At 41.1% G+C, this 24,902-nt stretch overlaps 1 protein-coding gene across 37 annotated transcripts in view; it reads left to right on the top strand.

The window, feature by feature from the left end:
- Positions 1–24,902, top strand: part of GPHN (gephyrin) — a 435,418-nt gene that overhangs the window by 351,685 nt on the left and 58,831 nt on the right. For 20 of the 37 annotated variants that reach the window (XM_083166733.1, XM_083166721.1, XM_083166724.1 and 17 more), the window contains one exon: positions 2,179–2,205. The exons of the other annotated variants lie outside the window; for them this stretch is intronic. In XM_083166733.1, the coding sequence (XP_083022859.1) occupies positions 2,179–2,205 (27 nt within the window). The remainder of the gene's footprint in view (positions 1–2,178; positions 2,206–24,902) is intronic. 37 annotated transcript variants of the gene reach the window in all.

Below are 24,902 nucleotides of genomic sequence, written 5' to 3'. Positions count from 1 at the left end.
CCATAATTGGACCTTTCTAGAGAAGCCTGCCAAGAAGTCGGCAAGTACTGTATGCTTTTCACATGCGTACAACTCTGCATTCAGGCATATATACTTACGTAACCATTTTTTCACAAGCAAGCTGCTTTGGAGCAATATAGAGTAGGCATGATTTTTCTTTCAAAACTTTGGGGGTCTTCCTCGACAGCACTGAACAGGGGTTCTCGGCAGAACGAGCCAGACATCACAAGCTGTCGGGCTCGTTCTGCTGAGAAAAGCCGGAAATAGGCGATTTCCCGGCCGGAGCTCGTCTATTTCCACCCTCAGCTCGCGGCCACGCCCCTTTCTCGCCGCTCGACGGCTGGGACATTGAATCCCGACCGCCGAGCTCAAGTCGAGCAAAGTGAGAATGGGACAGGGGCACGGCTGTCGAGCTTGCTCGACAGTCGTACCCCTGACATTGAATACCCCCCTATGGGTGAAATTTAATAGGATGAGAAATTCAGAAAGTGAGAGATTTGGTAAGAAATCTCTTTTTTTTTTTTTTATAAAGCGGCATTCATTTACACTTAAATCAAACTGGTTTTGTAATGTAAATGATTGCCGCTTTAAAAAAAAACCTGGAGATTTCTTACCATTTCACCCTATATCGACCCCATTGTGTTTTTGGTTTATTTGTATACTGTTATGTGTGTTTAGAATAGTATAAGCTACAGTTATAAGAGACTACTGTAGGCAATATATGAAAGAGGAGGAGTCCTCGCAACCAGAAACTGCATGCCACTCATTTCGCTATTTTTTTTAATTGTAATCTAAGTTATAGACCATGCATAGTGGCAGCTGCAGTGCTGACCACATAGTGCACATAACACAAGTTATGGCTGATTCCTTTTGCAACCTGGACTCAGCATAAGTCTTCAAACTTCTTCTTAGCCTGCCTCCAGACTCCTGTTAAACTAGCCAATGTGAGTCTTCGGGTGTGCATAAGATTGTGTGAAGCCCACTGCTGGGTATCACATACCATCTAAAACACACAGCACTGCACATCCCCGGGGGAACCAGTTAGTGCATATATTACATTACATTACATTACATTATCATAGCATGTATGTTCATATGTGCTAAGCAGGTTTCCCCTCGCACTATATGGTTGGCGCTGCAGCAGTCGCTGCCGTTTATGCCACTTAAACTGTTGCTGCTGAAAACTAAATTGCTTAAATACTGCAGTTGCCTGCAACTTGCAGCCTTTATGATTTTCTTAATTGACAGAGATAAATAATGAGTTTCTGGTCCTGCAGCATAAATCACTCTTCATTCAACCGGCTATGGTGTATTAGATCTACAATGTCTATGTTGACAGGGTCAAAAGGTCGACATGGCCAAAAGGCTGACCGTCATAGGGTCAACATTCGAAAGGTCGCCATTGGTTTTTTATGTTTTTTTTGGGTGTCTGTGTCGTCATAGGTCGGTATGGACACTGTTTAAATGTACCACGTCCCCTCGCATGGCTCGATACGCTCACTATGGTTTGGGCATGGTGCCTCGCTGTTCTCCGCACACACTATTATATTCTCCCACCATGCTGTAGTGGATGGTAGTGTATGAAATGCCACCTGTTGACACGTCGGCTCAAATTGTTTTTAAAAAAACTCACATCGACCTTTTTAATGTTGACCATGATGACCTTTTGACTGTCGACCTAGACACTGTAGGTCTAATGACTGCATACCCATCCAACACAGTGTGTATTTCGTACTAAATCCTGGTTTAGCTAACTATACCCAAATCATGATTATTACAACATTTTAGCAACTATCCTGCAAATTAAATTCTAAGTGGTTGCCAGTTTTGAGACAGAGTCCATAAACGTGGGATCTTTGGCAGTTCAAAGGGAAATACTTAAACTGTGAGGCCATTGAATTCAGTTACATTGACTGCATTCTCATTGAACAGTTTGTCATATAACACAGCCTGCAGAGGTTCTCCTGGTTCTGCATTATTAGGATAAACCCCCTTGGTGATGCAGGATTTGGTTTATACCTTGTATTTACAGTCGTGTAAAAGAGACACTTTTTGGTAGTCCCAGAGAAGACCACGTAAATCATACGACTAATATCCCTAACCAGCACATGAATTTCATACAAATCATCAAGGACCGTGATGGAGGAGTGATCATTTACATTTTTTTTGTTGTTGCAGGAAAACAGATTCAACACTTTTGACATGGTGAGGACTAGCTTATTGTTAGTTTTGACATGATACAGTATGTAAAAGCACAGATATGTAATTATTATCACATGATTGTATGATAAGTATAAAGATGAGTGAACTCCTCCAAACCTGTTCCAGAATATGTTTGCCCATTTTCGCATTTTGCAAAAGTATTCATAGGATCATTTATTCTTAACTGTTCCACATTCCAGCTATAACTTTTGTACCACCTGGACTTTGCCCAAAATTAACTGGTTCCCTTCACATCTGTAATTGGTAGTGAAGGCATTATTGGAAGGGACCAGATGGGATTAAGAAGCATTAATTTCTTCTTAAAAAAAAGTCTGGCAACACCTTATGTTCCAGTATGCTCAGTTGAAATGTTGAAAGGTTTGTTATGTGCATCATTTCTTACAATGTTTTGTTGGATGTTATACTTCCATGCTTTAAATTTCCTTCACCAACTTATTATTTTGCTAGCTTCTACAGTACTTCCACGTTTAACCTTTTGTCTTAACTAGTGCCTTCATACTGTAGCCACATCTGGCGTGAAGATGCCGTTCTTTCTTAATCTGAACAAACTACTAGTTTGCAAGTCATCATTTGCTGGTCATTTTAGTTGATTTAAACATTTTCATTTAAATAATGGTTTCTCCAAGCATGTTTTGCATGGACAATAGAAATGTTATGGAAAGGTAACACTAAAGTTTTTCATTTAAAAATTCAAAACTGCAGTGATTCAGAAAATTTCCCAGGGACATATACCAAATGCAGTATCCAGCCGTATTTATTTGCAAGTGCACAATCGATTAATAGTTTGCTTTTGCCCAGGATATGATGTCCGTAGTCCCCAATCTGCAATCTAAAATCCATTTTTTTTATTGTTTTTGGTGGCTTCTTCATGTAGCAGCCAAACATATTGAAAGTATTGTTCCATTCGGTGGGTGGAGTCTGTGAGTGATGGTGAGCACTCCATTTTTAACTTGTACAATGGCAATTCTACTCAAGTAAAGTGTTATCACAATGTAGCAGGACAGCAGTATGCCTATTTAGGATATCTGTGAAACTGAATGATAACTTTACATGCCAGCAAAAAAAAAAAAAAATCTTTGTCCACCTGTAGCTACGTATGCAGGGAAACAAAGAAGTGTTATCTCTGCCTTCTGCCTTATGGAAAGGCATAAGATAGCCTGGTACATTATCATGTGATTTGTTATGGTACTATACAAATTCAACACAAATCCAATTTTATCTCAATATTTAACAAAATAAAATGTCACTAATTACAAAGTGGTGGATAATTCATAGCTCTGCAAAAGTTTATAAAGAAAATAAATCTTACTATATCCGTATTAATTTGTACAGAATTCCCAACATTCTTCGAAAGGAATGTTTATGAAGAGGAGCCTTTATGAAATTCTCAAAACATGTAGTGTAAATTGTTACTGATTCAGTGCAGCAGCATTAATAATTTTAACAAATTCACACCAAGGAAAACTGTATTTGTACAGACACTATGTTAGGAAAATTCAAAAGACATCCACCTTTGGGAATAGTGGTGGAGAATTGATTAATCATTACCATCATACCATTATATGAATCGAATTACTTTATCTTCCAATTCCGATATTTGCATTGGCTCTTGTGAAATTATCTAATTAGGTTGGTTGGTTTATTTTTATGAGTCAGTAACAATGACCAAGCAACCTGGTCGCATGTCAGTAGCAGGTATGAAAACCTGTGATGCTCAGAAATGTAGGATGGTGTTCTGGCAATTTAAATAGTGCATCTCGGACTTCCAGTGTGAGCCTCTGATAGGTTGTACTGGAAGCCACTACGCAAACTCAGACTCCCCCAAAATAACTTATCCTGTGCATAAAATATTGGATCACGGCTGGAAGGAATTTGGCATAGGGCCGTTACAGGTAAGAGGTCTTACAGTACACATCTTAAAGATATTTCCAGAGCCCTTGAACCCATCAGAAATTGTTGAATATCCACTTTAATATAGGACTAAAGCCACTGAAGAACTGGGAGAGTCTCTGGGGTTTTTTTTTTCATGCACAAGTAGGTACACTGAAAGGTTTACAAATTTGGAGAAAAGTCTCACAGAAGTTAAGGGAGACCAGACGTTTTTTAACTGCAAATGGAAGTATTGTGGCAAGATCTCTGCCCGAATTGGGAAAGGGATGAGTGTCACTTCTTAGATGATTTATTTCAAGTGCTGATATTGTAATGGGTTAGGTAATATTTATTTCTTATAAACATCTGGCTTCTGTCTAAGAGATTATGTGGCCTAGATGGAACTTTCCAGGAAGTAGACACCCTAACATGACTGACTGACATGTACAATAATTCATTTTCCTGAGTTGAACGGTTAATAGCATTATTTTACTCAAATCTATCTGAAGTTGTCAGAAAACTGGTCCTCTTTTCTTTCCTAAAGTTGGTATAGGCCCATATAAACTTGCTATGTCATTTCAGCCATTCTGAAGCTTATTACAGAATGTCTTCTTGAACCTAAAAGTGATTTGAGAACCTCTATTGGAGAGTATTTCCACAGGATAGCCCTTCAAGCTGAATATGTTCTTGGAGGCAAACTTTTGCTACTTTTAGAACCAAAGGCAGATATTTTAATAGCCATCTTCATAAACTGCTCTATTCTTTTTTTTTTTTTCACTTCAACTTTTTATTTATTTTTTCCAAAAAGATTACAATACTTATACATACTAACATACAACATATAATGGTACAACTCAGAATATAGCTTTACATGTGTATAGCAATACAATTCTTAATGAGACTTATTGGTAGTGGGCTTTGCTGCGCGTCCGTGCCGGGATAGGGATGGATTCAGATGGTGAGGATTAGGGCTAAGCCCCACACCATAACTTGGGGGATTACGTAAGAGTATGAGGGACGGGCTGCCATTATACATAGTTAGGGTAGCCCATAGTCGTCGGTATATTACACTATACCTGCTTAAGGGCAAGGTCCGCACTTCCCGTTGTTTTTTTTTTTTTTTTTTCCCATATAGAGACATAGTACTCTGTCGACGAGGGGCATAATTTATTAAAGGGGCCGCTATCCCTGGCTATAGGTATATTTTAGGCATTAGGAATTTTTACAGTCTATCCCTGGCTATTGCTGATAGCCTACTGGAGTTTATCAGTCAGTACACTGTAGCCAATATTCATCTAGTTGCAACGTGCATAATACGAGTGAGGTGAGAGCGTGTTCCTAAAAACTAAATGTCTATCTCATCTACGACGTGTTGGCAATTCTAAAATCTCATATCTGATTTGTGATTCACAGTGTTTATCTGTATTGTGTGGCCAGAGGTACGGCCTATAAATATAAGTAATAATGGTGCAAAAATATCAATGTATTTGGACTCATACAGTGCTTAATATCATAGGGGGAAGATAAAATGGGAAATATAAGAGGAGAAGAAGAAAAAATAAAAAAAAAGGGAAAAGGGGAAAAGTAACAAATATCTAACTATCCTACGGTATTCGTGTAAGGCAGTTGCCTTATTTATCATGATTAGTGTCCTGAAAAAAACTGGATTTTACCCAGTAGTGCCAAATCGAATCAAATTTAATCATTGTGTTTCGTCTCATGTGTATAAATTTTTCTTGTTTACATGTGTAATTGACGAGTGACATCCAGTTAATAAAGTCAGGGCCTTTGTCGGACATCCATGTCCTACTAATTATAACTTTCGCCAGGGAGCAGAGGTTGTTTATGTATAGTCTATCCTTTCCCTTAATTCTATCCCCGGTTATGCCCAGTATACAACACTTAACTGTGAAGGCTTCTGTCGTAAAGCCGGTGTCGGCAATAGTTTGAATGACCCTACACCAATAATCTGCGACTACCCCGCATTCCCAGAGTAAGTGTATAAGGGTGCCTGTATGGAGACCACACTTTGGGCAAATAGTGGAGGCTCTACCAGCAAACTTGGAGAGTATTGTGGCGGACATGTATGCCCTGTGGAGTATGTACAATTGTATCTGTTGGGTACGAGGGGTGTTTGTGGCCTTTGCCACCGATGACTTTGCCACTATCCATTCTTCCTCACTCATACTCCCCACATCCGCCTCCCATTTCTCCCTCAATGTACTCAGTCCATCCTCATATTTCTTTTTGCCCAGGATATGATATATTCTGGAAACAAGTTTTTTCCTATTTTCCGATCTCAGTATTAATTTAATCGGAGATTCGCCGAATGATGGAAATTGACCAGGGAAGTGCACCGCCAAGACACTTCTCAGCTGTAAAAAGCGAAAGAAGTGTGTTTGTGGAAGCCCAAACTCCTCCTTTAACTGAGCGAAGGATTTAAGGCCCATTGAATTATAAAGCTGGAATAGGGTGGTCACCATATAGGGGTGCCATGCCTCTTTAATTTGAAGTTCTTTAAATTCCCTATTTAACAACAGGGCTTCTACTGAATATTCCTGGTCTATAAAGTCAATCTCCATCATTTGGTTTGCCTCACGCCATATTTTTATAGACTGAACCAGTAGTGGAGGGTCTAAGGCCAGTTTATTGCCCTGTAGGATCCTGTTTAACGGTGTTATACCGGGCGACGAGGATGTAACTAGAGCTAAGGCCATGTCACTTCCATATACCTCCTGATCCAACCAAGAGCTCAGCTGTGTTAACTGGGCGGCGATGTAATACCTTCTTATATCGGGTAGGCCCAAGCCTCCCTCCCCCCTTGGCCGCATTAGATTATTTAACTGAATTTTAGGTCGGGCTCCGTTCCAGATAAATGAGGAAATAATACTGTTTAATTTCCTGAATATTGATTTTGGGAGGTAAATTGGTGAGTGTTGGATCACATATAGAAGTTTCGGAAGGACCGCCATCTTGACCAGGTTTATCCTGCCTGATACTATCAATGGCAGTTTCTTCCAAGATTTTATTTTTTTCCCCAGCCAATCAAACAATGGGTGGATGTTCAGGCGTATATAGTCCTTTGGGACCCAGGACACTACAACTCCTAAATATTTAAAGGATGTCGCCCATTGTAGTGGGAGGGATGTGGATGTTGGATAATTCGCTGGGGGACCTGCCGGAAAAAGAATAGATTTTGCCCAATTGATTCGAAATCCGGACATATCTCCGAATTTCTCAATCAGGTTTAAAACCATTGGTAGTGTGGTATTATAGTCCGATAAGTATATTAAGAGATCATCGGCGTATAATGAGACCGTGTCCCTCAGTTCGCCATGCACAAATCCAATGGTCTCCGGGTGTTGCCGTAGTAGGCAGGCAAGCGGCTCAATTGCAAGCGCAAACAAGGCAGGGGATAATGGACACCCCTGCCTTGTCCCCCTAGCGAGTTGGAACGATGGAGATATCCAGCCATTTACTGCCACCCGAGCTGACGGGTTGAAGTATAGCATTTGGATCCACTTTATGAAGTTGGGTCCCAGCCCAAAGGCATGTAGTACTGCCCAAAGATAGGGCCACTCAACAGCGTCAAACGCTTTTATAGCATCTAAGGAGGCAATGGCTGGTTCAGCCCCGTCCCCCTTTAGCAGCTGGAGATGACTATACAGCCTGCGGAGATTTATGACCGTGGATTTTCCGGGCATAAAGCCCGACTGGTCCGGGTGTACTAGTTTCATTATATGTCTGTTCAATCTTTTTGCGAGAATTTTTGCTAAAATCTTAGCTTCCGCAGAGATCAAAGAGACAGGTCTATATGAATCCAACTCTTTTGGGTTTTTATCCTGTTTTAGGATTACGACAATTTTTGCCTCGGTCATAACATCTGGAACAGCTCCCTCCCCAAAACAGTTACAAAAAGTCTCATGCAAGAGAGGTGCTAAGGTTTCTATGTATTTTTTATAGACTTCTGCCGGGATCCCGTCCAGTCCCGGGGCTTTACCGCTAGGCAGCTCTTTGATGGCATTTTTTACCTCTTCAATACTTATAGGGGCCTCTAGTTCTATAATGGCGTCCTGGTTTAAGCTAGGCAGATCGATTTTTTTAATATAGGCTGCGATTTCCAGGGGGTTATGTTTTAACCGGGTTGCATAGAGCTGGGTAAAATACTTTTTAAATGCGTCCCCAATCAGTGGGGTAGTGCTTACTAGTGTCCCCGATATATCCCTGATCGTACTAATCGTATTGGGAGGCTGTTCCGCACAGGCTAAGACGGCTAAGTATTTTCCTGATTTATCCGCGTTTTCGTAGTTGACTTGCGACCTATGGGACATGATCTTAATATTCTCTATTTTCACGGTGTCCAGCCAGCTATTCTGCGCCTGCTGCCACGCCTGGTAAGCGGCCTCAGTTTTATTTGTAATATATTCCTCTTCCCTGGCGAGTACCTGAGTCTCTTTCACCTGTATTTCTTGCCTACTTGCTCTTTTTAGTTCTGCTATGCCTTTTCTAAATGTGCCCCGCATGTATGCTTTAAAAGCATCCCATAGTACGGGTGCACCAGTTGAGCCCTGATTCAAGATCCAAAACTCCCGCCATAGGGCACCAAAATCAGTTTTGTTTCCTAGACTTAATATCCAATTGGGGTTGAGTCTCCAAAAGCTACATCCCCGATCATTCTCTACCGATATTTCCAGGTAAACGGGCGAGTGATCTGATATGCCCCTCGGTTTATGTTCAATCTTCTGAACTTGGGGGCTGAAGCTCCTGGAGACCAAAATTAGATCCAGTCTCGAAAATGTATGGTAGGAAGTGGAGAAGCATGTGTACTGAAGGGTAGTTGGATTGTGTTCCCTCCATGGGTCCACCCAGCCGATATCCCGTATAAAATTAGCAAACCCTGTGTTATTCCCTGTTGTAATAGGGGGACTGCTCTTCCACCTATCCAAGTGTGTATCTAGGACATTATTAAAGTCCCCCATACATATAATCGGGGTGTTTGGGGACAGAGCAGTAAATTCTATAGCTTTTAACAACACCTTATACGAAAAAGGGGGCGGAATATAGACCGAGAGCACCATGAGCTGTCTACCTTCAATCGTGCAATCTAGGAATACATAGCACCCTCCCACATCTATACTAACTCTATTACAGATAAATGACAACGTTTTTTTAATTAATACAGAGACCCCCCGAGACGAGGATGTGAAGGGTGCATGAAAGGCATGGCCAATCCAAGGTTTCTTAAGAGCAAGCTGTTTGCCCCCAATCAGGTGGGTTTCTGTCAGCGAGATGATATCCGCCCCATACTTTCTCAGCTGGTTCATGACCAGTGAGCGTTTTATTTTTTCATTTAAACCCCGGACATTCCAGGTGAGTATTTTAATCATCCCAACCTGTCTGGTAGTCTCTGCCATGCCACCTTCACATCCCTGCCTGGCCATCCACGGCACACAATCTGTTTCCAGTTACATGAGGGCCGACAATTACAACTCCCTTGCCGGTTGACCCGGTGCGGAGCAGCACCACGTCTCACCATCTCTAAAATTGACTGTACCATATACACACATACATTACATATAACATAAATCCCACCCCCCCAACCTGTATACCCCCTAGCCCCTGGCATACTTACAACCCTATCCCACCCGTCCCCCCCCAAAAAAAAAAAAAAAAAAAAAAAAAAAAAGAGAAAAAAAAAAAAAAAAAAAAAAAAATACACAGAAAAATAAAAACTTCACCCAGCAACCTGGGGGCTGAAACTTTAGTAAGCCACCAATATGCAGGGGAACTCCCTGGTGGAATAGTCAAGGTATCTTAGTAGGCCTATCCCTCTGCCAGTTGTCGTGCCCCTGGGGCATAATTATCCAGCCACTTGGCTGCCTCTTGCGGGGTTTGAAAAAAGATCGTCTCGTTGTTATATATGACCCTTAGTTTGGAGGGGAATACCATTGAGTATTTTAAATTTTCTCCCTGGAGTCGTTTTTTAACTTCGGCAAACTTTGCCCTCTCCTTTTGAACCTCGAGGGCAAAATCGGGGAAGACGGAGATCCTGACCCCATTATACTCCAGTGGCCCATTGGCCCGTATCAAACGTAGTATAGTATCTCTGTCCTGGAAATTGAGAATTTTTACTATTAACGTCCGTGGAGGAGCCCCGGGCGGCAAAGGTCGTGAGGGTACTCTATGTGCCCGTTCTACAGCAAATTGCTTGGAGAATGCGGCTTGTCCAAACTTAGCAATCATCCATTCCAGAATAAATTTAGCTGCATCAACCCCCTCCTCTTTTTCCGGAATGCCCACGAACCGCAGGTTATTCCTTCTTAGCCTGCCCTCTACGTCTAACATTTTAGACTTCATCTCCGATACTTGCAGCGACATCTTATTTACTTTACTGAACCACTGGTTGTTAACATCCTCGAGTGCAGAAATTCGGGACTCGGCTTGGGTAATTCGTTCTGTTGTTGCTTTGAGGTCTGATTTAATGGAGGAAATTTCTGCCTGTACCCCCTGTATTTGATCAGAGAGGCGCTGCTCCGAGGTGTTTATTGCCTCTAATACTTGCTGAAGTGTGATTTCAGGAACGGGTGGTGGGCTTTTGCTTTTTGAAGGGGTGGACTGTGGGGTTGTAGTGGGGGTTTGTAGGGTGTTTCCCCCTTGGGCCCTCGCATACCTCTCTAATCTAGCGGCTGCTGAGGGATTGCCTGTTTTGCCCATATTCACAGAGAGGGGTGACGTGAAACGTCAGAAGTAGGGTGTGTATATAATTTTTGACCGTGCTGCTATGGAGCACAATTATGTACAGTTCTGCACGAGTCACCAATGCACGGATAAATGGACAGTACCGGCAACAAAACCAATTATGTATCACTCACAATGTCCAGAACTAATACGGCATGCGTTTGTGCAGGACAGTAGAGGGGCGGCAGATCTATAAGAGTCAGTTTGGGTAATTTGCAGAGTGGTGCCCTTCTAGGAGTGAGTATACAAGTATATTGAGAGTAGGAAAACCTCTCCAATTCCAAACCCTGCCAAGCCCCTATGCTCTGCGTCGCTTGAGGCTATACAGGTTTGTAGGCACGGTGCCAATTTTACTGTCCCCCAGCAACAGCTATTTTAGTATAACAATAGCTGATTTAATATCTGAGAGAGTCGTGAAAAAGAGGAGGAAAACAGAAAAAAAAAAAAAAAAAAAAAAAATCATACTACACCGGTTTGTTGGTCAGGTGTTTGGTAATTCTGCGCCTTGTTGCCCAGAGGATCTGTGCGTAGGATGGAGCAAATTCCAATCACAAGGGAGCGTGGCGTAGACTACAATCTTTACTTGCAGTATGACGTTCTGTATATGCCGGTATTGATGTTGAGGGGGGGGACCCTCTCACAGTCCCTTACCCCCCTATCAGCAGCAGTTTCTCTGGTTTGCTTGCTTGCTCTGGTCCTCTCTGCCTGCAGGGAGTCAGGAGTCCGCTCTCCTCACTGCCGTCTGCGACAGGGAATGCACGTCGCGCTATGCACAGTGCTGTCAGCGGCGCGAGGTAGGTGTATTTTCACCGCTGGAGGTGAGAGGAGACCGTCTCACTCTCCTAGGGCTCCCAGCGCCGCTCAATGCTGGGCTTTCGCGCTGGCGCGCTTCCTCGGCTGCACGCTGTGCACCAGTCTCTCGCGTCCGGCAGCTCGCAGGAGGCTGTCAGCCGGGCTCAGGTGGTATGTGACCCGCCGGATAAAGAAGGAGAGACGCTCCTGTCGTGCCCACACTGCTCCGCTCGCAGGAGGCTGTCAGCCGGGCTTAGGTGGTGTGTGGCCCGCCGGATGAAGAAGGAGAGACGCTCCTGTCGTGCCCACACTGCTCCGTTCGTGACCTCCGCGCCTCCCTCCTGTCGATGCCCGCCTCAGCACAAGGTAACCCCGCAGCAATGCTTCAGTCCACAGTGAAGTGTCGGCAAACCCCCAGCAAAGGCACGCTGGTCTGGGTATAGGCTATTTACGGGTATTCAGGAACCAGGGAGCTCGCACCTCTCACCTGCTCACACCTGCACCGCCGTGGCCACGCCCCATAAACTGCTCTATTCTAATCATTTCATCATAGCCTTCAGATGAAGTGTATCTTTATTCTAGGTAGGATGCACAGTGGTTTATCACTTTAGGTTTGGAGTAGCAGTTGCCCCATTGGGTGACCATTATGTATGAAGAAAAACACACAGGGCACATGTTTCCCCTTGTGTTTGAGCTGACCCTGACCTCCAAAATAACTGGTAGTTACATATCTTTCCATAAAGAATGTGCAAATTGACATAGGGTGATCAACAACAGAAGTTGTGGGGAAGATTGCTTAGACTTTAATGGACTACCAGAATGGAAAACATTCTATTTAAGTAGAAATCTGTTTTGAGCTGCAATATTAATAAGCTTCATTGCAGCCTGCACATTCTCAGTCTGAGAATGAGAGGGGAATGAATAATGGTTTAGCATCCACAATAGCTGCTGTGGTAGAGTGTTCTGTTGAACTTTGCACATTTCAGTGGTTCTCTGCCTACTTCTGGGTCACAGCCAAACCCATGGCAGGCTGTGGGTATATAAGACAGGTGCTCTCTTCCCTTCTGCCTGCCCTCAACTTTGGACTGTTTACCATTATTCTGTTTTCCGCCATCCCAGACTTCTTGCTGGGCTCTCGACTAGGCTTCTATCCATTATCTGATGTCTTGTACTTGTTGACCCCAGTTCGCCTGCCAGCATCCATTGATCCATACCTACCAGCCACAACCAGTGCTTACTTGGGTATGTGGCTTGTTGAAAGTCACCAGTGGAGCCTAAACCTATATATATACATACGAACAGCTTACACATGCGATTCTGCAGTGTATAGTGCCGCTTTCTCTGGTACGTGATTCCCGCTGTCAATACTTTATGTGTGTACCTTTAATAAATATTTTAACACAGATTCATGCACTATAGAGCACTCGCTCTCTTCATTTCTATTGTATATATATATATATATATATATATAGATATATATATAGATATATAGGATCACCCCTTCCATGATTTTAGCAGCAGAAACAAAGAAGAACCAGCACATAATGTTTAGGTAAAGAAAAAAAGTATTTACAATACAGACATGTTAGTGCAGTACAACATGTCAAACAGCCGACCCGACTGCTGTTTCAACCAGCCACCGTTTTTATGCAGTGGCTGTGAAACAGCTGTCGGGTAGGCTGTTTGACATGATGTACTGTGCTAACATGTCTGTATTGTATTTTTTTTCTTCCTCTAAACATCATGCTGGTTCTTTTTTTCTTCTCCTAATATTGTGGAAGGGGTGAGTGTGATCCTATAATTACTTTATGGACCCTGCACCGACCACATCTACAAATGGTGAGTGCCTTTCTGCCTAACTATTGTGTGTGTGTGTATATATACATATATATATATATACACATATATATATATATATATATATATATGATATAGATACAGAAGTCAACACACTTGCCATTCCTACGAATGGGGTGCAAACAGCACCCACACTTCCCAGGTAGGGGTGCAGTGGCCTGTGACCACACACTCTAGTAAATACAAACACAGGGGGCCCAGCACTCACTACAACAAACTAACTCACCTTAACATTCAAATAATCAATTCAATAATGGGGTTTTAGTTCATGAATTGATCAATGCATTTAAGCTTGCAACCCATCGCCAAGGGACCCCATTTCACTGCAAGTCCTACACTAACAAATGGTTTTCGTAGGAACCTGGCAACTGCTTACACATCATAGCTAACATGAACATGTGTTTTTTTCTTGGGTTAAAGCTCAACTGCTTTTAAAGGTGAGACATTCCCAAACACAGCACCTGAATTAGTATTAAAGGGGCAGCTGTCACAGGTTTAGGTAAATGAGCTTATCTAGGGTGCATGAGAAAGCTATGATCACAGTAACAGAGGTTGGCAATGGGCTGCAAGCTTAAATGCATTGATCAATTCATGAACTAAAACCCCATTATTTAATTGATTATTTGAATTTTAAGGTGCGTTAGTTTGTTGTAGTGAGTGCTGGGCCCCCTGTGTGTGTGTGTGTGTGTGTGTGTATGTATGTATATATATATATATATATATATTCACACAACCATAGGTGCGGCACTCGATGATAGTGTTTCAGTTTTATTTAACTGTCTTCCAATTCTAAATACAACTGAAATGTTGTTATAGCAAGTTTGCCTCTATTTGCAGTTCATTTATCCTCCGTGCCACACCTAAGGTTGTCTACATTTGCTTTTGCTGTGTGGGCATCGGGGGCGCAGTTAAGTGGAAGTTGTTCGGCATGCCAGTTTTTATATTTGTAATTCTACACATGAGTCCCATTCAAATTATATATATATATATATATATATATATATATATATATATATATATATATATATATATATATATACACATATATATATATATATATATATATTTATATATTAAAAACAATTTTCAATAAAGAATTTAACTCACGTTTTCCATTGCATGAACTCCACTGGTTTCGGCGGAGGGCAGGTTCTCATCTGCTGTGTCTAGTAATCTCAGTGCCCTTTGTGGCTGCAATTTACTGCTGCTAATTGAGCCCGCCATATTCATTTGTCCCCAATACCAGCAGTTATCATGGATTTTGTTTTGTGTATCTCAATCCCTGGTAACCAGCCTGGTCAGACCCATTTTTTTTGTGAAAACACAAAGGTCAGAGAAACTATCCCAGAATAGGGTCTAGATGTACTAAGCCCTGAAAAATGATAAAATAGAAAAAAAATGCCCAACTAACCAACCCCAAACTGTCATTTTACAAACATAGCATGTGAGATGGCAGTTAGGGACTGATTGTTTCTCTCTTTCCAGGACTAAGTACATCTGGCCCCTTATGTTGTTGTTTTTTTTGTGTGTGTGTGGGTTTTTTTTTTTTTTTTTTTTGAGAAAACTGAAAAAAAATTGCAAGGAAAAAATATATAATTAAATAACCTAAAGCAAAAATCACAACAATAATAATAATCACAATATTATTTTTATTTTCATGCAAAAACATTTGCAGGAATAATTTAATAGCCCATAAGGATTTTGGGGTACAGGGCACATAAGTACTGGCACCCTGTGGTATAAAAATGCATATTTAATATTTTAAAACAAATAGATACATATATAGATAGATTTATTTTATTTATAATGTTTACCATTGCAATATATTAAAAACAAATTTCATTAAAGAATTGAAATTCTACTCAAAGGGGATCATCAAAGTCCCAAAGATGTTCCGTAGAATACCTGTGAAAATGGTATTGAAGGGACTTCTCATTGATGTATTGCTAAGCGATAACATAGTATAAATATTTAGAAAAAGTTGCAGGGAATATTTAAAAGCTCATAGACATCTGAAGCTGCATACCCATTTTAACATGGTTACATCCCAGATGCGACCTGGCTGAGATCACTTTCAGATGTGGCCAACAACACTCACTGAACAGGCGCTTGGAGATGAGATCCGACTCTTCCTATGCTGAGAATGGATCTTGTATCTAATCTTACCTCTTCACACTGCACCGAAAGCCAGATTCAATTCTGCTCACTACCCAAGTTGATATACCGGGTTGTTTGACCTGACTTATTTCAACTGTGTTCTTTCCCGTGTTGCTCCGGGTTCACATGCAATAACCTGGAATACTGAGGGCCATGTGAAAGAGGTATTTTCCATTCACATCAGTCCCTGCTTACAATCTATATTCTCCACCACATATACATGAAAAAAACATACACACTAGGGTTATTTTTTCTTGGGAGCAAATTAACCTACTGGTCTATTTTTACGCCTTATATAGGCGCCTTATGCAGATATTATGTGCTTTAATTATTTAATCCATGGGCTCAATGAATTATCCCTTTTCTCCCTCCCCTTTTATTCCCAGCTGCATAGATTCTGGCTTCCGGAGAGCGGCGGAAGTGATACATGCGTTCTACATGCGGGTCACTCACCGCTTCCGGGTTTTTATATCAGCGGCTAGACAGGGACCTTCGGAGGCGGCGGAAGTGACATTAGCGCTCCATATGCGTGTCACCCGCCACTTCCGGATATAGAGATTACACCAAACTGGTGTTCTACGTTTACAGAGACTTTTCCACAGCACCGGGATAGAAACGACCATTCGCATACTTGTAGGACTAAGTATATCATTACATCAGGACCAATATAAATGTTTTTTTCATGCTATTCCGTGAACCTCGGGTTCTGTCCCCTCCCCATTGTGGGGAGGGATTTCATCTACCTAAGCTTATTTAGCCACTAGTATAAATACCACCACTTAGCACAGTCACTCTCCAACCTTGAAAAAGACAGCTAGACTGTCGAAACGCGTTGGTGAAGAGGATCTGTGCCTGTTACATCTGTACCCTGGAACTACCTGGCCAGCGGTGGGTGGCCACACATCGCTCCCTCAGGTAATTCCTTCCTGTATTTTACCATCATTTGGACAGATTGTCTACATGCAACAACCTTGTTCATTTTAATAAAATCCCTACTGAGACAACTTTGCTTTCCTCCTTTTTTGGTCCACTGGGACAGTTTGGAGTTTTTAGTCTGAAAGACCCTAAAGACACCTTGATAGGAGAGCTACTGCGTCCGTACATGTGAGCATGTTACGAATATTCATCATAATAAATCACCGAGCGCACACGGAGGTGTCCTAGAAAATATTTAAAGATACCCTGATGTGTCTGTACACCGATCACTTTGTGTGAGTGAGGGTACGGGAACCCATTCATTGTATTTGGTCCCCACCTCCCCCTTCTCTGTTAGCAACATAGACATTGCACTAATACATGTCTTCTTGCTTTCTCTTCTACACCCATCCTATATGAGACGTCTACAATTGACAACGCCTCAAAGGGGATAAACAAAGTATACAGCACCCATTATACTCTGATTTTCCCAAGAATATCGACCACAAGAGGATTTTGGTGATCCTCATTTTTCATTGTACGGCAGCAGGATTCTGGCTTTGAGCCTTGGGACTATTTCACTCTTCTTTCCATGGTCTATTTTTAGATTAAGAGAGGAATCCAGAGGAAACCCATGCAAACAAGGGGAGAATATACTAAGTATACACAGTAAAAGAGCATGGTGGGAATCAAAGCCACAACCATACTGCTGTGGGATTGTGGGTTAGTCAGTAATGCTGATCATTAAGCCATCTCAACTGCCCATGTGGATCATATTATAGTACACTAGTCATTGTGATCATGAATGCAACTATGCAGTATTAGCATTACTGCCTCACAGCGCTGAGGTCATGGGTTCAAGTCCCACCATGGCCCTTACTGTGCCGGGTTTGTATATTCGTATTTCCTCCGGGTACTCCGGTTTCCTCCCACAGTCCAAAAATATACTGGTAGGTTAATTGGCTTTCAACAACCCTAGAATGTCTGTGTGTGCGTGTACATGTGGTAGGGAATATAGATTGTCAGCTCCACTGGAACAGGGACTGATGTGAATGTTCAAATATTCTCTGTAAAGCGTGGTATATGTATGCGCTATATAAGAAACGAATAAATAATACTTAAACAGTATCTGTAAAGTGCTTTATTTTACATATGTGAGATGTAATTAAGCAATAATAGTAATATCTATAGAAATGTAACTATGTTTAATACTAACGACCAGCCTCAGCTTCACACAGGAGAAATTTGATTTATCATCTACTACAACCTATATGTGCTTTCCGTCTCAGCACTATGGCTTTTTGTGGAGCTTTTTAATTAGAATGTAAATATTTAAATGAAGAGCTTCTTAATAAGAGATGTGTTGATGCTGCAACAGAAGCATTTACTATGGGTGAGCACCACGTATACTCTCACACTAACCAGCCACACATGCGCCTTTATCGTTCTTGTACTCTGAGGGCAGTTTTTCATTAAGATGCTTGACTAAAATAATCACTTCTTTTCTCCCTTTTGTCATAGATTAATTTCAATGCTACTTCTGTTCACTAGGTTTGAGGAGGGGGCGGAGGTAAAGTAGGGATAAGGGCCTGAGGTAAAGTTACAAATAGGGCAAGTGGGTATAAGGAGCACAAAGGGAAAGGGGTTCAGAGGAGCATTTGGTAGAGAGTCAGAGGAGGAGATATGGGAGAAAGAGGCCAGAGGTATACATGGAGTTGTTCTCGAGATTATTCTGAACAGATAGAAAGATGCTTACCTGAGACTTTATTTAATATGTGGAGAGAATCAGGGATCTCAAGTTGCCATTATACCTAATTTTCAGAACCACTGTGTTTTATTATTCGTGGAAAACTCCTGCAGGCAATGCTGCTGCAGCAACTGTTCCATTGAATTAATTAATTGAGTTATTTATATAAGAAGTCCTATTATAGTAGCAGATATTTGGTTTTTCCCTTCTAGGAGAACCTTGTTTGTGTGGTGCAGAGACGTGGCACCGTGCAGTGTTTCATCCGGCTCCACCTCCACTTTTTGATGCCGCAATTTATGACCGGTTACTATAATGGCTCCTGCTATTCCATTAGGAGAAAATTGCATTTCCATGGCAGGCATATGAATTGAAATGTATTTCCAATACAAAACACATGCTAGACTTCACACTATGGGGCAGATGTATTCAGCCTTAACAAGAGATAAAGGCAAGGGTGATTAAGAGAGATAAATGTCAACCAATCAGCTTTTTACTGACTTTTTTCAAACACAGCCTGTAACATGGCAGTTAAGAAGTGATTGGCTTTATCTTTATCACCCTTGCATTTATCTGCTGTTAAGGCTGAATACAACTGCCCCAATGTTTTCAGGCATAAAGAGCACCACAATGAATTAATATCATGAACTATATCATGGGGACCCTGGATTCTCAGGTCACTACGTAAGTGGGCGGTAACAAGGAGACCTTTTTCTCTCGCAGGAGTCTTGGATGACTCTCAGACGTACCAAGAGAGTAGACCATTATAGATCCGCTGCATTTTATACATTCTGCTTAATCATTTTACTAAGATAATCACAGCTGATTATAAACATTGCACAATTAAGAATAAGTGATTCGATATGGACATGTTTGATGCTCTCACAATGACTTGGTAGCTTTTCTGTTCACCAACCAGCTGTAGTATATAATGTCTATCTACATAAACAACTGCCACATATGTAGTTATATGCAATTTGTACCATTGTTTCTGCTAAGCCTCCCATATTTGGAATGGGTTACGAACAGATTTTGGAATGCAACCTTATGGGATACACATGGAGGCTTTTGTATTAGCCTCTAAGCTTCATGCTTTCTGAAAATTCCTAAAAGTCTGTCTGTATTTTTAAATGGCACAAAAAAACACATTTTGCTTTATAAATGATTGCTGCTTCAATAATATAAATATTAACCAACATTTGAAGAGTAGCCAGTGAGACTCGCACTTGCAAGACGCATTTTCACAAAGGGGTAGTGGCTTGGCAGCAATACCAGGATTGTGAGTTTGTCACTTTGTGGGCATGTCCAGCACTCTGTGAATAGCACTGTGCACATGCGTACAGCATCTATTTACTGCTGCAAAGTAAGTGAAAGGGTGGTCTCCAAACACTGCTACCTGCTGGTGGGACGCAAAAATCAGGACAGGTATAAATACAGGCAAGCTCCCTGGAATTTCCACAGAGTGTGCAGTTTGTAGTCTAGTACATAAGCTCCTAAGCTTCAGCTTTCAATCCATATCCAATCTTCAAACCTCTGAACTTTAGTTCCTGTCCACTTTAAAGGAACATTTCAAAATTTGCACTGGTGTCTTTAAGTTCTAAAGAATTATTCACTTCAGACGGCCAACAAATGGAAACCTGGCTTGCCACCCAAATTTCTCAATCCAGAAACCAGTGTCAAATCTGAAATCTAACCACATAAAAAAGGAGGTGAGGGTGAATGCCAAAACATGCATGACTTTGCCGGGAATGCTGCATTGTGTACTGCAAGCTCACCAGCATGTTCTTTTGTTTGGTCCATATATATATGTATGCCCATCTATACATATGTATATATACGCATATGTTCTGTGCATTGACTGTTGGTTTTTGTATTGTATTTTTTGTGTTTATTTTTTTATATTGTTATACATGTTGCTGTACATTGAATTTTGTTAATAATTGTCATAAATTGAACCTGGAAGCAAAACCCATAAAAAGTACGTATGTGGGCTTGCTCACAGGACCAAATATGTAAACATTATTTACTAGGTCAGTATAGCTGCTTGACTGTAACCTTTGATCACAATGTCTTTCTTTAGATTAATAAATAAGGTTGGTTATTGAAAAGGATTTCTTATAGTAGTGTATTTTGTGTATTTTCTGTTTTTTACTGACTTTTTATTATATAAAATATCTTTCAAGAACTCAGATTTGTAGGCAAATATCCCTTAATGTACAATTTATATCAATAATGAGTAGAAGTCCATGTTGCTTTAAGCTTGCCTCCCATAGTGTTTGGTCTTTCATTTTGCCATCGCATGCTTGTTCCTTCCATTGTGTCCATTTGTACTAAAGTCATTTTGCTATATATATATATATATATATATATATATATATATATATATATATATATATATATATATATATATATAATATTATAATGAGTAACTGTTGATTTAGTTGTTAACACCTATTACAGTATGTATGTTTTGTTCCAGGTTTTGATATGTAAGCATATAATTACACCCACAAAGTGCCAACATTGGTTCCACTGAAGAAGGGATTAAGATTTGAAGATGACAGTTTGTGGGTTCAGTTACCCCAACTTGTGACAAACATCCTATCTTTATAGGATGTAAAAAGTCACGAAGCATGACATTTCACATTAACATTGCTAGTTAATTCATGTTTTAGAATCTATGCTGTAAGCTCTGCAAGGTTGGGGGGGGGGATCAAACCTTGGAGAGGGGTAAAGAATGAACTAAGCAGCTTCTGACATTTTCAAACTGCAGCCTAAAAAATGGCAGTTAGATGCTCATTGGTTGGCACTTTTAATCCTCTCACTGAAGAAACTAATTATTTTCCTAAGTTTATCTCACCAGTACTACACACATCTTCAATAGACCTGAAAACAGAAGATTGTATAGCAGAGCATAAATCTAGTTCTCACAATGGGCAATATTCAATGATTTCTGTGAGCTGTGACAGCTCGCAGTGCTGCCTGCTTGCTATCACAGCTCGCAGGGTCAGTATTCAGTTTACCCCCTGCACACGTAGTTTCGCTAGGTTTTTGGATCGAGGGGAAAATGGCAAATGCGGCTGCTAAAACAGTGAGGCTCGCAGCTAAATGCAGCGGGCTCCCTGCATTAGCCAGAAGCCTTGCTGTTTGGGGGAATGAGGATTTCCCCTCCGCGTTGAATATGGTGGGTGGCTGGCGTGGGGGTTAAATGGCGAGGATCGCTTGTTTTCGGCGATCCTCGCTGTTTAACCCCCTGGCCGGCCGCATTCAATACACCCCATTGTGTTAATAAAGTGTAAACAATGATCTAACTGGGAGTGCTTTAAACATAAGATTTTAATGGATTAACACCAATTATTAGGACCATGTATAAATTAATGGAAAATAACTATTAGAATGTACAATTTAATTCAGTTTTTATATGTTAGTTGGGCACCCACTATAGTTACTATGCTCATACCCCTACTATCCATGTCGGCATGGAGTTGATTTTATATAGTGTGGCGAGCGCAGCGAGCCACTGAGCCCGAATCGTGGCGAGCGGACGTGGAAAACAAAGCAAATAGCTTAGTGGGAACCCAACTAACATATAAGTACCTTTAATTCTGCAAGGTATTTGTTTAAAACAACTGTACAGTTTTGATTTTCTGAATTAACAACAAATTAGTTTTCCATTTAACATAGTTTTAAAAAAGCAGTTGGTGACTGATTCAGCGCTATCTAGCTGTTTACAAAGTGCATAGAAAGTCACCTTAGGTGAATATAATGAAACAATACATAACTTGGATATCTCCAGCAGTACAGGTGTAATATCAATTATCTGAAATGATAAGAGACGTGAGGCACCCCTTAACCGATGACAGGTATTTATAATGGGGGTGAGACACAAAAAAAAATCATAGTGTAGTATTATTATACAAGAGAAATTTTTAATTTGTACATAAAACTCACAATATATAGACGTTTAAAATCGCATGATCAAAAATCCCAATGGCAACAACTGCAAACAAGATGGTGGTTCTGGGTCTGGTCCTCTAAGATGTCATCACACAGTGTGGGTACACTGAATTCAAATTTCCCTGTCAACTGCCCTGGTTTCCATGAGGAGGATCCCGATACCGGTTGTGTGCAATCTTCTCCACTCTGATGACATCTATTCACTAAGGTGACTTTCTATGCACTTTGTAAACAGCTAGATAGCACTGAATCAGTCACAAACTGCTTTTTTCACTGTCCATTTTGTTTTAAGTGGGTTGACAAACACTAAGTTTGTCTGATAAGCTGCATGCTCTAGCCAGTTGGCGCTCTTCCTTATTACACCCCTGTTTCTTGCATAGTTTCCATTAAGCAACTGTTTGAATTCCTACTGTTACCTACAGTATCTGTCACCAGATTGCATTTATTCACCATGGACTCATTTGGGAACCAAGAAAACATACAGTGAATCTCAATAATGTGTCATGTAACAATGTAACAGTGGATATACAAAAAGGGAGGAGATTCAGATTAGCGGCTGGGCAAAGCCACTTCTCACTAATGTTCTATCAGACTCATATAATTAGAAGCCGGACTTCACATCATGTAGAACTGAGTAATTAGTCAATTACAGGTACACCACCGATTTTCCGGCATCATCGGTTCCAGTGCCGTTCCGGATTATCGATTTTTCCGGATTATCGAAGGTTTCATGGATGACTAGTTTTTTAGTGATTTAACACCTTCATCACATTTCTAAAGCAATAATTAGTAAAGTATATGCAACAGCATAATATTAATGAATGAATAAACACAGTAGAGTATGCAAAACTGTTTATTACAGTGTAGTACGTGCTGTACAACCAAATCAGGTATCAGGTACATTTTGAACAAACACAGTAAGGGCCTTATTCAAGTTCACTCTTTCTGACAAAATGCTTCTTAGATGGACAGAACCATGTGCACTGCAGGTGGGGCAGATGTAACATGTGCATAGAGAATTATGTTTGGGTGAGGTTTTACTTCAATATGAGATCTATATTGTATTGTAAAAATAAAGCAGTCAGTATCTTCCCTGCACAGAAACAAAATAACTCACATAATTCTCTATGCACATGTTACATCTGCCCCACCTGCAGTGCACATGGTTCTGTCCATCTAAGAAGGATTTTGTCAGAAAGAGTGAACTTGAATAAGGCCCAAAGTGCAGTATGAATTAAAGTCACTACAGGTACAGTACCTGTACTCTAAACCTCCTACAGCATGACAGTAACTGTAACCCCCCTGCAGCCAAACATCCACTACGCCATATGAACGTACCTCCACAGCTGAACTCTAAACCTTCCACAGCCCACCTCTAAACCTTCCACAGCCCACCTCTTATCACTTACTGCAAACCTTCCACACTTTCTGTAAACCTTCCACAGCCCACCTCTAAACCTTTCACAGCCCACCTCTTATCACTTACTGCAAACCTTCCACACTTTCTGTAAACCTTCCACAGCTCACCTCTAAACCTTCCACAGCCCACCTCTAAACCTTCCACAGCCCACCTCTTATCACTTACTGCAAACCTTCCACACTTTCTGTAAACCTTCCCCACAGCCCACCTCTAAACCTTCCACAGCCCACCTCTTATCACTTACTGCAAACCTTCCACACTTTCTGTAAACCTTCCCCACAGCCCACCTCTAAACCTTCCACAGCCCACCTCTTATCACTTACTGCAAACCTTCCACACTTTCTGTAAACCTTCCCCACAGCCCACCTCTAAACCTTCCACAGCCCACCTCTTATCACTTACTGCAAACCTTCCACACTTTCTGTAAACCTTCCACAGCTCACCTCTAAACCTTCCACAGCCCACCTCTAAACCTTCCACAGCCCAACTCTAAATCTTCCACAGCCCAACTCGTATAACTAACTGAAAACCTCCCACAGTCCAAATCCCCCTCCAACCTATTCATCATCTTGGACTTGAAGTATTTCAGGTGGGACAGTCGCATCTGGGATGCCTGGGGAACAGGGACCTGTTGTAGAAGTTGAAGGAATCGGAGATGCTACAGTACTGGTTCTGCTCAGAGGCACATTCTTACATAGCTTCTTAAACACGACATCAAGTTGAGGTTGTTTCATAAGTTTTGACCTTTCCCTGTACAGTTTTTCTTTCATCAATTGAAAATGCATTAGTTCTTGTGCTGTCACAAAGTTACGTTGTTCTAGTCCTTTGATTAGCTCACTTGTCATCTCAATCAGTTTGTCAATACTAGTGGGGATTTCAATTACATCCTCTTCACTCCCACCATCATCACTTTCAATGATTTTTTCAGGATTCAAAACCATATCTATTATTTCAGAGTCAGTACAGTGACGTACAACAGGTATTTCAACGTCAACCTCCATCCACTCTGCTAGGTTTTCTTCGTTCAGCCTACTTGATAGATCGTTGCCAGCAGTTCCAGTACCTGTACATCTTTTTGCATATTCAAGTAAATCAAGAACACATTCTTTATCATGTGCTCCACGAAATCCCGTGAAGGCAATACTTTGATCTTCATCAGGTGCATTTTCAAACACCATGGCAGGCCACAACTTATGCCATCCATTCTTTAGTGTTAATGAATTTACATTC

Source organism: Crinia signifera, chromosome 12, assembly GCF_055691185.1.
Source record: "Crinia signifera chromosome 12, ASM5569118v1, whole genome shotgun sequence".
Classification (NCBI taxonomy): Eukaryota; Metazoa; Chordata; class Amphibia; order Anura; family Myobatrachidae; genus Crinia; species Crinia signifera.
The sequence above is the reverse complement of the archived record's forward strand: the minus strand, read 5'-3'. Positions and strand labels throughout refer to the sequence as shown.